General features: G+C 35.5%; 1 protein-coding gene across 1 annotated transcript in view; it reads right to left on the minus strand.

Moving 5' to 3' along the window:
* ABCA13 (ATP binding cassette subfamily A member 13) overlaps positions 1-15,340 on the minus strand; it is a 199,001-nt gene that overhangs the window by 122,403 nt on the left and 61,258 nt on the right. The window contains 5 exon segments of the mRNA XM_075744780.1: positions 509-685; positions 5,649-5,739; positions 6,847-6,960; positions 11,837-11,976; positions 14,261-14,438. Coding sequence (XP_075600895.1) covers positions 509-685; positions 5,649-5,739; positions 6,847-6,960; positions 11,837-11,976; positions 14,261-14,438 — 700 coding nt within the window.

Genomic DNA, 15,340 nt, shown 5'->3' on the forward strand with positions numbered 1-15,340 from the left:
GTTGCTTAAGAATTTATTTACTCTGAATAAACAAGTTAATTTCTCTGAGGTGTTGGTTTAAGACTAAAACTTACCAAAACCCCCTTCCTTTCCTCTTTTTTGCAAAGCCAAGAATATAAAAACTAAAATTCAAAAGTATGTAAACTAGACGATCTTGTCATAATAGGTAGTCAAGTCTCCTCAGTATTATACATTTTTCAGCTCTTTTTGTTCTACTTTAAACATTTATGACTGTTCTTTTCAATATTTTGTTAGAAATAACAGACTCCAAGGATTCATTTGGCAGTTCCACAATTAAAACAATATAATTAGTCTTTGCAGCATATATTACAGCATTCAAATATTGGGGAATACCTCTAAGGCAAATGTGTTTTATTTTGCCTCTGTTATGTGTGTTTTAATACATACTTTGAAACCGTGTAAGCTTAACCTACCTTATCAATAAACACAGACAAAGCCTACAAAATCTGATGTTTACTGTCAATATACATTTAAATAAGGTACTTACTAGCCAAAAGATTATTTTGCTGCATGAGTTCATGAGCCTTCTCCTCCAATTTCTCAACAGACTCAAAAGGCTGGAAACGGTCCAGTAACACACAGGAAGAGATATTTACTACAAGCTGTGACAACAGGTCAATCTGTTTACTTGCTGAGCTGTTAAGCATCTTGTTCATCATAGTTTCTAAGATGAGGAAACAAATTAGACTTCCTTAATTTTAATGAACAGAACAGAAAGGTATGTTCTCACTTGCACATCCTATAAGAGTAAATACCCTTTGCATTTAAAAAAAGGAAGAGGTTTTAAAAACATGGGAATTTTAGTGTGAAGTTGTGGAAGTGTAGTACATGTTTCATTGGCTTTTACAAGTCCTCAGCCACATTTTGCTTCAATTTCAGAGCAATAAAAATGTAACAAATTCTAACAAAGTTCTAGAAAGAGACCATGTCCTTGAAGCTGTAGAACTTTTAACATTTCCTTATCTTTCCATAGCTAGTCCCACAAATACAAGTGATTTACTGTGCTTCAGACATCACAACAAAGATCCATCTCTTTCATCTAGTAATGTATTGGCCAGTTCTTCTCTTCTCGACACTGCAAATATTTCAAACACCTTGTTATAGAGGACATAAGCATTTTGACTAGAGCTCTACATTTTAAAAGTATCTGAAAAAAAACCTACAACCCCTCCACTTTGACTTTGGTCTTATCTATGGATCCAGGATGAATGTATACCTCAACCAAAGCCTGGTTTCCAAAAACACTGAACTTTGGGAGGAATTCAGATCTTCATCCATTGGTAGAGAATGTAAAAATATTGCTATATCCTTATATTTGAGAGAATAACCAGAAGGATAGCATGATCTGGAAACAATGGAAATATTTCTCAGGTACTAAACAATGTTATATAACATCCAACACAAGTTTTTCTCTTAAATTTTTCAAGATTCACTTGAAGATATAGTCTTTAAAAAGGACAGGTGATGATCTTATTTGATAACAGTGGTGACAAACCCTAATCATAGATGTTATTCAGCATCAGCACTTGGAAATATTAGAATAAGAAGGTAGATAAGTAGAAAAATGTATGAAATAGTCTGGAGAAGTGACGTGATTACCAGTGACAAAGGATAAAGAGCACAAGGAGAAAAAGTAGAGGAACTGATAGTCTGGAAGTCAGGAGACAGGCAAGGAATGACAGGGTGAATTCATGGGTGGAGAGAAAACAGCACCAAATATAGACACTATGTGTCTTATTTACTCCTATCCTTGATGAGGACAACAAAGGAAATACCTATGCTGCTACTTGTTTTGTGGCATTGGAGACAACAGAATATTCCTAACGTTAAGCTCAAGTAGGTTTAAGGTCTCATATATATTTTTTATATTTATATGTGTGTGTGTGTGTGTGTGTAATTATATATCACTCTATATACACACACACACACACACACACCCCGAAAAATAAAAAAAAAATCATCAGAGATCTTTGAAAGACTGTGGCTAATCTTTGAAAAACCTTAATTTGAAATCAATAATTAACTAAAAAACCTTCTCTCCTATGAATTAAACTATTGAATATTTTAGCATAAGAACAACTAGTTTGGCTGCTTGCTTGGAGGACGACATACTTAAATGTTTCTGGAAGCAAAATACTATCTCTCACAATGTGCATGAACTTCTGTACTGTAGTATAGAAATAATACATATGTATGAACAGATACAATCCAAAAGAAAGTTTTAGAATTAAGTTCTATAGAATTGCCTATCATATTTTTCCAATTTATAAACGTAGCAATTATGAATAAACAACTTGGCAAATCTGTTTTCACTATTATCTTCATATTTTGTTATATACCAACTCAACCCTCATCTTCCAGGGCTTGTTTAACCTATCATTAAGTAACTGGGAGGAAATATAACTGGTTTATGTAAATCTACTAGGTAGAAGTGCTATTTAAGTAAGAGGTTGTAAGAAGAATAAATTGGAAAAAAACAGCAATGAATGAATTCAGGTCAGAAATTAGGAGACAGTTTCTAGTTAACAGGTGATTTTGGTGGTGGCACAGTTTTTAGTGATGATGTTACAGCTATTTGTTTCCATCATTCTACATGCACATAAAACTATTTCATTACAACGAGGGCAGCTTAGGGGTATCATGAAGGAAAGCTGCCTAGGTTTTTTTACCGCACCTATTACATCCCAGCTCACATGTACCCCTCCATAAGGGAGATTCCTTGGTAGAGAAAACAAAAAATCACACCTGGGAGAAATCACAGAAGAAGGGCAAGAGCCACTCAGCAAGCCAGAGCGTAAAAGAGGAGCCGGCACCACAGCTGGCCCCAATGCCTCTGGAGAGGTTCGAAGGACTGCGCCCAGCAAGCACCTCACAAGTGCCAGTGAGACAGGGTTTAGGTGAAATCGGTTACACCCAGGAAATTATTGCAAAATGCTGGGTGGGAAAGCAGGCATAGAGGAATACAGTCGCCCTGCCTACAGAAAGCTAGTTTAGAAAGTAAAGAAGTGTTTGGAAAAAAACCACAAACTTTTCTGCCCTCAGTTAAATATTTACTTTGTTCCAGGTGACAAAAACTGACACAGTAACCCTGTAAAACAGTTTTCAAAACTGATAACTTTGCAAGGTCTTATAGCACAATAATTTTTTAGAGAGGTTGGAAGAATTTTCAATCAATCCATTCTGTGTCCACGATACTTTCCAGCAGGAGCAGCAGGATGAATAACATGTCACTAAGACTGATTTTTATAGCATATCTAGAGAAATAAAAAGATAGAAACACAAGCACCTTGGTTTTGAGCATAATTAGAAGTCAGCTTAATGCAAATGTAGATGTAATAAACAAAGGGAATATTTGCTTTCATTAGAAGACAAAATACATAATCACACAGATTAGGCAAATTTAGAAAACTTGAGCTTTGGATGGAAATAAACAGATTGTGAGTGGTAAAACCAATAACATATATGGATACATTTAAGAGTTTAATTGGATCCAAGCAAGATAATTATAGGACTAAAAAGCTGACACAGTGTAAGAGTAATGAAATCTAAAACAAAACCAAAAACAAAACACAAGCCACAAACCCCCCCCCACAAACCCAAAACAAAAAAACCTGCAATATAAGAACAGAAGTTTATAGTAATAGCTGCACATGATTATAGACTAGTATATGCTTTTTTGTTCATTTTATAAAACCAACATAAAAATAAGAGGGCATAGTCATTTTTCAAAAAGCAAAATGACAAAGCAAATCTGTAAAAAGAAGTTTAATCAAAGAATAAATGCAGAAGAGTGCCCTGGCACTTTGGACTAATCAGCTTCACATAGGCATAAATACTCTATGATCTATATCATAGAGATCTATAAATGATCTATAGCCCATATTGATTTTCACTTTTTATATGATGTATTCCATTAAAATAACAAAATTCTAGTTTCATGCGCCATTCTACTTAAATGATTTCCTGTATTCACCATCCAAGACTATTAACCATTTATTACATATTGTCAAATGTCCTTAGTTCTGTTAAAAAGCGATAGCTTGAGAAACATATGCAGAGATTCCTGTGATGATGTTGTCTGCAACAGTGAAGATGGACCTGATAACTCCAGAGGTCTTGATATCTACTTAATGAAACATTGTTTGCCCATAACCTATCATGTAGTTCCCAGTGTGAGATCCAAACAAACAAGATCTATTACTCAACTAAAGTACTGAGACAGCTACGTTTCCAGCAGGTCTTGTGGGTTAGGAGACTTGCTTTTCTCCCTCCTATCTTTCCAATTGTGTGATTCTGTGAGGTTTTTTGAGTTGAGCGGATTGAAGTTTTGAGTCCCTCGCTTAAGGAGGACACTGAGCCCGGATTCCTACTTTCTGGATTGAATATTGGACACAATTTGCCATTTTTCTTAATTAAGTGTATGCAGCTAGTCCTAGCCTTCAAACACAGCCTGCAAATCAAGGCCAGTTTCAATTAAATCTCACATCCCGTGAGCAAAAAAAAAGCCAAGAACTTCAGCTCACACAAACCATGACAGCACCAGCTCAGGGCAGTAGTACAATTTAAGACTGAAAATACACTTCATCATTTACAAGTTTTCAGGAGCTTCCGTGGATTTTGTCCATCTCCTGCTTAGAGGCAGGTACTGAAATCCAATAAAAGTTGCACTTCAGGTATGTTTGTTTATTTTAGCTCTAGGCTTAATTCTTTGGCTGTAGAGGTGATTTAATAGCCTGTACTGCCGTAAAGTCCATTTTTTCCAGTAGTGAGGGCCACGTGGTCCCTTCATGGGGGCATCTGAGAGCTCATCACTGCCCTCGTCCAACAAACAACTGGAATAGATTTGTCTGGCTGGTAATTATCCTCTCACTGACAACGAGCTACACAGCTCTGTCCTCTCTATAACTATCATCCTCTAGGAAGTACCCAGCTCCCTTTGTACATTGTATCATACTATCTGTTATTGCATTTTATCCCACTTTTCTCCCTTTCTGGTCCTCAAAATCATGAATTTTTCTTAAATTCCATTAGACTCTGCTACTCTGCTTTGGTATGGACAGTGCTTTCTGGCACACCTCAGCAACCATCTTAATTATCATGCACCTACCCTATTGAGGGCAGGATATATTGAATTATTTTCAATTATCAAATTCTAATAAAATCTTTAAGCAACTTAAATTTCCAGCATCTTCCTTTCTCTTCTCCTCTTTAAATCTCTGTATGCCAAAAATTACTCATAATAATCCCCATCTGCATTATAAACTGTTCCTCTTTGGATATCTATCTGGCCCTGGAGGATGTGCTCTCTATTCCTGGAGGTCTGGCTGCCAAGGCTCAGTACCAATGCTTTTAAACTCCTATGTTTATAACTCTCCCATGACAGGTTGACAATCCTAATTTGTTACCAGATTTTTCAAGTCTTTCAATATTTTGAAATGCAAATTATCCAGTCACTCAAGAAAAAAAGACAATTAGAAATATTTAAGACTAATTGAACAAGAAAATTTAAAGTCTGGTACTTTAGTATCATTTAAGTTGGTAAAACATTCCATTTCAACTGAACATAGTTCTAAGTTCAAGTTAAACTTTAATAAGGGTAATCAGTACATGTACTTTTATGTACATACCATATACTTGCATTTTTTTAAAGAGTTTTTCCATGTCAATATCCAAATTACTTTCTATAAAGTGCTTTATGAAATTGCTTTGCAGTGCTTCCTAAAATGAAAAGTGTTAGATGTTAAATCAGGTTTATCTTCTCTAAAGAAATATAAAATATACATATGCATTAATGTTCAATTCCATTACCAAGATTTTCTACATAACACTGGAGAAGTCACTTAGCCTCTCCATCTCTTCCGTCTTCCCCTCTTAACAGGTTAACTTCACACATTTCAAATAAACAGCAGAACATATACTACCCATTGCTGTACATCACTGTCCTCCTTTACCGAAAATATTTTAACTGTGAATCCATTCTAATGTCCTTGCGAGTCTACTGGGACAAAAACTCATTTTCTTTTCCAGCAAGACTTTTGGGATATTATACCATTAGGACTGGCAGTAGTAAAGTAAATATCTTTTAAAAATTGGCATTTGGGAATTCCTTTTACATTATCTTAACTTCTTTACTTCTTTTGTCTAAGTTCTAAGGGGGAAAAATTATTAGCTCTATAAGAGCATCCTGGCATCTGCAAGTCTAATGTATGATTACTAGCATCATTCCTTTATTGAGCTTAAAAGTAACAGTTCAATTGATATGTCTGGGCCATGATAAGATTCTGCTTATTTTTCTAAAGAGTTACAGACATGCATGTTTTCACAAGTCAACCATGGCAAAACTAAATTTTATTGGGAGGAAAAAAAAGACATAAATATATAGAATGGGAAAAATCCCAGTAATGCTCTTTTTTTTTTTTTTTTTTAAAGTCAATATTTCCCACATTAGTTTTTTTTATCAGTTGCCAACATTGTTAGAAAAAGCAAGTGATAAACAAGCAAGTTCAAAAAAAAATATTTTATTTCCTACAGTCTTACATTTGTTTTAAATAAATGTATAAAGCTTTTAGGTGAACTTACTTGGTTTATTTCCCCTATTGCCTGGTAATACTGGACACAGTGAGGTAGCATTGCTTTTAAGTATTTTCACCTCAGAATTTTCTCAGTATCACACTGTAGGGTCATAACCTAAAGCTAATCTGCCTCTTTTTCAGCTCTTTTGTAACCTGAAGCCAGATAGAAGGGCAGTTTTACATGTATAGAAATTCTGCCTAGATCACGTAGCAAATAATTAGAAAATAGGAAGCCCTCCCACAGTTCACCAACCTGCAGTCGTGAGACTGTGAGGATATTTCCACTGTTTTTAAAAACCTCCGACATCCTAAGCCATGTCTCAGAATAAGTCTTCAAATTGTCCACAAAACCAAAAGTAAAATTAGCCTGGGAAAAAGAATACATGGAGACAAATGAAATAAAAACTGTGCAGAGAAAATCTTAAGAAAGAGGAAAAACTGGCTTGCTTCAGATCTTATGCAACTCCTTTGCATTTCATTTTGATAGTCACCAGTAAGGATATCCGTGGGTTTTTTTTTTCTACTTAAGAAATGAAAAGTATTTGTTGCAGTGTCTGAATACCAAGCAAATCAAAGCTAAGTCTTCCTGCCGCATGCGTGTTTCCTAACTGAAGTATCATAAAGACCTCTTTATTTCATAATGTCTCTTTCATACAGAGTATCATAGAGGTGTTTCAGAAAGACAGAAAAAAAAAATACAGTTAGGACATATTCAAAAGAAAGCCTTTGCAGATCTTGTGGATCTTTTATTCAAACTACTTTGAATACATAATAAAAGTCAAAGTTGGAAGCATAGTTTGGACAATAAATTCAACTAACCAAGCAATCTATTTCAAAATATTCTTGCAGAGGAAAACTTGAGTATAGCAAAATGTTCTCTGTCCCAGTCAAACATAAGCTACAATTTGTCTCTTAGCCACCAGTGAACAACCATCAGGTTTTTTCCAGCCTGTTTTAAACAGATCACAAGTGTACTCAAGATTAGAAAATATTGCAGTATCTTTCTGTTTAAATTGGTGTTATCAGTCACAGAAGTGCATTTAAGAGCAATCCAGCATTGTTATTATGGCAGAGATCGTGACATTTACCAGCAAGGAGTGTCTGCAATGAGTTGTAAACTCCAATTTGGGACAACGTTCTTTTGCAATAATTCCTATTGAAAGTACACCACTTTTGCCATGTATTTTAAATGTTTTTTTGCAAAATCCCACTCTTTGCACAACATGGGAAAACAATTTGTGGTCGTTCTTTCTTCCCGTTTGTAGCACAGAAGACTGCAAAGAGACCCTTGCAGATAATTTAATTTTCCTGAAAGCAATTATGTGTTTAACTCCTATGAGATTCCCCATTCCACTTTCAAAGAGAGAGTGATCCTAAATGTTAAACTAAAGTTTGGTGTCAAATCAGCTAAACAAGTTCTTCCGTTAACAAGCAACACAGAAATCTCATGGACTGAAATCTCAGGCCTGAATGTCAGCATCATGTAACCCACTGTCCAGGCATGATGGTGACAAGCTGAGAGACACCAGAAAGGCTGCAAGGGCAGCAAACAGCCAAAATGGAGGATGGCTATTTCCCCAGTACACAGCAGGCACAGGTCACCCTGGAACACAAGGAGAACAAATTTTCAGACATCGTTAGAAATTGTTATATCAAGCAGCTCGTAATATCTGAGCTCAATACAGCTCAGACCTTAATGCTTCCTGACTTGATGCTGAACAGCACAAGAGATTTTTTTTTTCCTGAATTCACTTTCAAAGAGCTACAGTAACCATAATGTGCTTGTATTAAACCACTTTATACAAACAATTAAAAAAAAAAAAATTACTGCAGCAGCATGGATTTTTGGAAAAGAAGAACTTTATATGATGCAGAAGCTTATTTGAAAGAAATTAAAAGCAGCAAAGGGGTAAGTTGTGTGCAGGAGGTAGAAAGACTATTTAAGGCAGCATAGAGGAAACTGAACAAATACTTACTGTCTATCAAAAAAGATTAGAGAAAGGCTCGAGAAAGACCATATGCATGCACACACACACACTACACAGCAGGAAGTTATTAGAAAACATCCTTTAAAAAACCTGAAGTTGCATCTAAATAAGAAAACAAGAAAGAATAGGTAAAAAAAGTTTTTGTTTAAAATAATTTTGCTTTGTCATTCACCACAGTAGGCCTTTGGGAAGTTCCTGTGTCAGAAGCCTTCTACATGGAGAACACTTTAGACAATCTGTCTCAAATTGAAGCAGCAGTAACAAAAAGGTCATACAGTTTAACAAAATGAACAATAAGTAGTTTCCAGGACAAGATAACATCCAGCCAAGAATTGTAAGAGTGCTCAAGGATTAAATAGTTGAAGTACTCGTTGTAGTGTAACCTCCTGATTAAAATTCCCTTTTTATCAGGGAACGGGAGAATAACAAATGCAATGCTATTCATAAAAAAGATGCTAGGGGAACCAGAGCACTACAGACTAATAATTCTGAAATCTGTACTGGGCAAATTTTAATTTTGTAATAATAGTAATAATAATAAATTACAGTACACAGCAAGTGGAAATAAAGAATAGAAATAAATATAATTGGGAGATATAAAAACAGGATTTTAAAAAAGAAGTTGCCTCAGTTGAAGTTGAAGAAAAAGCAAGTGAGGAAGAGGTTATTGATGCAGAACATCTCACCACACACACTATGAAGATGAAGAGTTTATATAAGGTCAAAAAGCTTTATTAGAAATTATAGCAGTAAAGTCCTGGCAAGCCTGACCCTTAGGCTTTTGGAAGTTGGGACAGTATTTCAGGGGGAATATCACTTTACTGACATGTTCTTCAATTCTTCCCTATACAGCCTTTACTGATTACAGTAGGAATCAGAACCTAGGGCAAGATGAATGCTTAATCTTACATGGTAAAGCAACGCCTGTAGGCTTGTATGCTAATGACTAGCTGGACTTTGATGTTTAATAGAAATTCTCTTCAAGTTCTCTTCTTCCTAATCAATGAAGATCCAGTAAAAGAAATATTCTTTGTAACACCTTGGCTGGATATTGCCTTTGATTAAAATTAAAGTCTTCAATATCAACTATGGTCCTGTCTGGACTGAATATGTCTAAGCCTCTTCCTGGTGTAAGAATAAATAAAAATGGTATTTTGAGCTTATTAAACTGCTTTTATAATGACATCTTTTAAACGGCTGACAAGTCAAGTGTGCTTATGCAAAGCCAGACAGGATATTAAGTTTAGAATAACAGCTTACTCAACTCAGTATCAATTTTTCTAATTATACTAGACAAAAAGGCAGGAAGCTGAAATTAATTAATTGGCTTGACTAGCTTTCTTTATTTCATTTCTCAATTGTCTTGCTATATTTATATTTATCTATATTTATATATATTTCTGACTGTTCCAATTACAAAGCAATAGCACAAAGTTGTCCTAATGTGATTGCCTGAATCTAAGATCAAGTCTGAGAATTTTGTAAAATAAGGAATACTTTCATAAGATCAGCTCATCAGTGGCAAAAAGTTCAGCTGCAAAAGCAAGGGTCCTGGTTACCAGTTATCGCTGAACTGTTTTGTTCTCAAGTCAGCACTGGAGCTGGTATCTGTGACAGTCACTGTTATTCTACACATTAGAACTGTTGTATTCTTAGAAGGTAAAACCAGCAACAATTTGTCGAAGAATGGTCAATTACACATCCTTGAAACAAAATAGTCCATGTGAAAACTTACAGAATATATCTTAGTATACAAATATCAGTGTACTTTTTTATTCTAGTAAATAGCTACTATGTGGTCACGTAGTCTAAAGGAAATTAGAGCTTCCAATTACAGCAGATTTGGCTGTGTAAGCACTATAGGGTCGGCTTTTAGTAGCTGTGTTCGAGTCACCTGGGACAATATTTAAATTTAAATTTTGTTTTGGTTCAAGCAATAGCTGACAGGTTTCTGTAATAAAACAAATGGGAAAAAAATGTTGAAGAAACTTTCCTGCTGCTTTCATATTTGCACATAAACAGGTACAAATCCATAATTGCTTGTTAGATCTACAGGTTGGGGGAAGGGTGGGGATGTATTTACACAGATTGCTGAATAAGCTGATGGAACTTTTGTGACCCTGGGAATACATAAAGAGAATGAGAGATTGTGCTAGAGGCATCTACTAGAATCTTTGTGTTGTTCCAGAGCATTAAAAAAAAAGAAAGAATATTTCTTACAACTCATTCTTTATAGAATTTCTATAAACATCAAGAGCAGCTTCATTTTTAGCTGACTAAAAATTTAAAATTAATGATACTCAAATCCAGAGAGAAGGCCTGTTGCCCAAATTAAGTAATTTAACTGCAAAATATGAAATCACTGAAACCTTATTCCTGATTCACAGCAGAAACTATAAAGTTACCTAGTATCAGCTGTCTAGTATGTGGTTTTTGGCTTAGGTTTTTTTACTATCATTTTAGAGCATAAGTCAGAATACCATAATGTACTCCATTTACATGGAAAATAGCTAACATCACATTTAAAGTTACCACAGTCTTTTTGTGTACCACTTGCAAGCAGTAATGTTTTTTCTAGATTTTAAATTAACCTAAATTACCATTCTTGCAATAAGTAATATTATGGGGTAAAAAACCCATATATTTGCAAGATAAACATGAAATTTGCACAGAACTCTAACGTGTACTTAAAATAAGTCATCATCCCTCCTCTTACAGAAGTGCCTCAAAGCTTGTAATGAACAAACACATTGTAGATAATCATGCTCAAGACAGAGCATCTTCCATACCAAAATTGCAGAGACAGTAAAACTGCTGAATAATACCAGTCTTTCGTTCCTGGGGCGTCCCTTCCCCACAGCTCCCTGTGCTGCCCCATTAGAGTTCCCATTGTAAGAAAATGCCGAGGGCAAAAGCTCACTTGGAATACGTATATCCTACACCTTGATACAGCATGATTCACACAACATTTCTGCTAATGTGTTCTTTTTAATCTTTCTATACAAGGTTTAAGGGACTTTGAACAAAATTCTGCTCTTCACACTGAGGTGAAACCACCGTAACAAGCAGGAAAAAGGTTAAGAGAAATATTAAGCTTAAGGTGGGAACAAGATGAGAACTCAGGGGGCAGGGTGAATCCAGTTTTCTGAAAGGCAATTATCCAATTGCTTCTATCCACCCTGAAAGAAGTGGACTTTACAATGAAGTACAAAGACAAAATCAATAAACAGAAATAGTGTTTCTTTTGATACTCACCTTCTCCATCACCAGGTCAATCATGTTGATGTTTGAATTGTACAGTATCTTCCCATGTAATAAAGGTTTCAGGAAAGTCCATAGCAAAGCCCCATTAGAAGACTGCAAAATCTCCTGATAAAGCTTCAAGCAAAATGGAGCTGCAAAAACAAAGACAGACTCACATTTAAGACAGACAACACAGGTGAGGTTGGATTATTACTGTTATTTTTAATTGAAAGGAAAGCTTGAGTCTTAATTTAGGATGTGACACAGCACCATGCCAAATACCATCCAATTGTCACTAAGCAATCATTACAGGTCCCTGAATAGAAATTGTTTAACCACAGCCCATGATAGTGTTGAGGATATAGAACTGTAAACATTAGACAAGAAAAGAAGAATCAGAATCCTGATTCGCAGGAGCTTCTCACATTTGTGAAAAGCAGCCTGTGAATCCCATCTATCCTAAAAGTTACATTAGTGCATTTTAGAGTATAGGGACATATGCAAATCCTCTGCCCACAAAATGAATGCTGAGGGAAGAGTCACCTTTAAGAAATCCAGACTTACTCCACACCCTTGGTTGTTCTGTAGCTTTCTATTCCTACTTAAGAAGAAGTAGGAATACACAAATTTCTTCAGATGCAGACTTTTTTATTTGTATAACTTCATTAGAGCCTACGAAAAATACTGGAAAAAATGGCATGACACAACTTCTTGATTTGAAAAATCTAATCAACTCACTTTTCCATTCCTTAACCCAAAAAAAAAAAAAGAAAAAAAGAAAAAAAGAAAACATTTCTACATCAGATGGGGTTATTAATGCATTAGGGTGTATGTCCTTCAGAACTAGGATCCAAGGAATAGCTTCCAAGATATCCCACTGAACTTGCACTCAGTAAAGGCAATGAGTTTCCTGTGAGAAGAAACATTTAGATTTTTATGCCCAGCTTATATGTTTTGGTTTTTTTTATTTATTATGAGTGGATTTAGAAATAACCCATTTCCAGTGCTGTAAGGAAATATTAAATAATATCATTAACTCCTCAAGGAAGAAAAATTATTGTTCATAATGGAAAACTAGGCCATAAATGTTTAAACTCCTGTTGAAAATTAAAGAAACACTTGTCAGAAATGTATCATTAAGAACACCCAGTTCTTTGCCTGAATTTTTACTTTCTTCAAGGACACAATCATTACTAAACACAATCATTGCTAAATGACAGCAAAGAATTAAAAGGCTTCAAGCTGGCCAGTCAGAAACATCAATATGCTAAAGACACAGAAGACTTGCTAGTCTGAGTTTGCTGTGATTTTCAGAAAGTCATTGGCAAGTGTCTAGTACACAAAATACATACAAGTTAATCACTGTGCAGGAATACAAATCAAGTTTCTGTGGCCTCGTATAAATTTTTTTATTTTCATTTTTCATTGTCTCATTTACCAATCTGTAAAATATGGGAAACAGTATTAATTCACTTATAGGAATGCTGGAACTCACTGATGCTTTGAAGATATTTCTTCTTAGCCTTAAGGTAAAAGATCTTACAACACTCCAGAGTTGGGACAATAATAAAAAAAATAAATAAAAAAAAAAGAATAAAAAAAATCATCAAGAAACAGATAGTGCTTCTGGCCTAAACAGCTCTGAAAGAGACTAAGTCCCAAATAATCAGCCATCGTGCTAACCCCATTCTTCAAACAGGACAGAAAAACAGGAGCTGCCTGCTTACTGGTATCGCCCACACAAGTGAAGGCGGCTAGGGCAGAGCTCCGGCTCCCTCCCAAGGGTCCCAGCCAAGCCAGAGTCAGCTTCTGGCTGTAGAAACTGGTAGATGACAGAACCATGGTTCAGTCACGGATCCTTCCCTCGTGGTACTCTGTCACTGTATCCTTCTCTTGCACAGGGCCACTGTGGCACTAACAAGGTTATTAACAATATTAATTGGGGTTAGTCAAATGTATATTGAGGAAAGGGAGCAAAGGTGAAATTATACTAAGAGATTTTCTGGGCACTTGATAAAGAGAATAGGAATATCAACTATTAAAAAACGTATTTTATCCAGAGGGCTTGCATATTTTACTGCACAATAATATCACAGCTTTGTGTTCAGAGAAGAAAGGCATGCTGCAATAAATTCTTGATCTTGTATCCCAAAGATATATTTTTAATATCAAGTGCTTTAAAAATTCTAATAAATATGTCTCTAAGATGGGAATATTCTTATTTATTATTTGCAAAGATAGAAAACAACCAGTATAGCTTGCATCTCATCCACAATTATCTCATAGCCATAAAACTTTTATTGATCAACCCTTGTGCTCAGGATTACAGTGTCAACTGAGATGTCAGCTGGTATATAAACATTTCCATTTAAGAGGGAAAAACTTATCTAAACTCTGAACGCATACACACAACTTGTGATTGATAGTTTTTCTTACTTGAATCTTCAGGAATTCCATATTTTGCCATATTATCCTCCAAGATTCCCATGATTCTGGGCATGTCGATGAATAGGTTTGCATTGCTGAAAAATGAAGATTCTTCTTTACACACTGCCTTGATTACAGACTCCAGGGATCCAGCAGCTGAACTTCTGAACTGCCCACCTTGCAAGAACTGGAACAAACCAACAGAAATACAGATGAATCAAAGTTGCTTTTAGTAGCTTTAGGGAGTAGCCCTGGTGTTCTCTCAATATTGGCATCCAAGGAGATCGACAAAATTAGACTGTTGAAACTGTCTGTAAGAATGAGGGCCTGCTGTGCTCTCTTCTGTCCTCCTGATCACCTTTATCTTGGAGGCGGCGGGGGGGGGGGGGAAATTAAAAAAGGTAATGCAATTTTAATTGTCAGGATACTCGATGAAAGACAGTAGTATAATGTGCTACATTAAACTTTGAAAAATACTGTGTATCGGTTAGGCAGAAAAGGAATGAAAATATCAAGAGAACTGTACTACAGAATCCTTGATTACAGTGTCAGTTTTCACAAAGTCTGCTCTTCTGGTAGATTACTTCTGTGTCACAAAGGCAGCAGAAACAACCAAAACCATTTTGCATGTGAAAGTTTGCAGTGAAAACGGTTACTAAGAAGAAAAAAAAAAAAATCAAATGCACGTGCCCTAAAAGTCTGTTTTTCAAGTACATCTTTTAACTTGTTAGATATGCTTCTAGTTTTTGCACATCTTGAGTCATATCAGTATTTATTTTTGCCATTTGCTCATGACTAGCATACATCTAATGAGAAGAGCAATCTGACTCCTTTTATGGCTTAAGCACCATCATTCATCACATTAAAAAAAAAAAAAAAAAGAAATAAAATAAACCCAGCCTCCTCTATGCAGCTTCATTTTTCAGATAACGTGCTCAGTTGTAACTGGTGTCTCATGGAAGGCTGTAGAGGTGCACAGTTCTAAGAGAGGATGCAACTGCTAGGCAACGTGCTGCTAGAGTATAACTGAAGGATGCATTGGCCCGCCTGATACTCATTACTATTGCAGATGCTTGTCAATAAAAACAC

Source organism: Balearica regulorum, chromosome 2, assembly GCF_011004875.1.
Source record: "Balearica regulorum gibbericeps isolate bBalReg1 chromosome 2, bBalReg1.pri, whole genome shotgun sequence".
NCBI classification, from domain to species: domain Eukaryota; kingdom Metazoa; phylum Chordata; class Aves; order Gruiformes; family Gruidae; genus Balearica; species Balearica regulorum.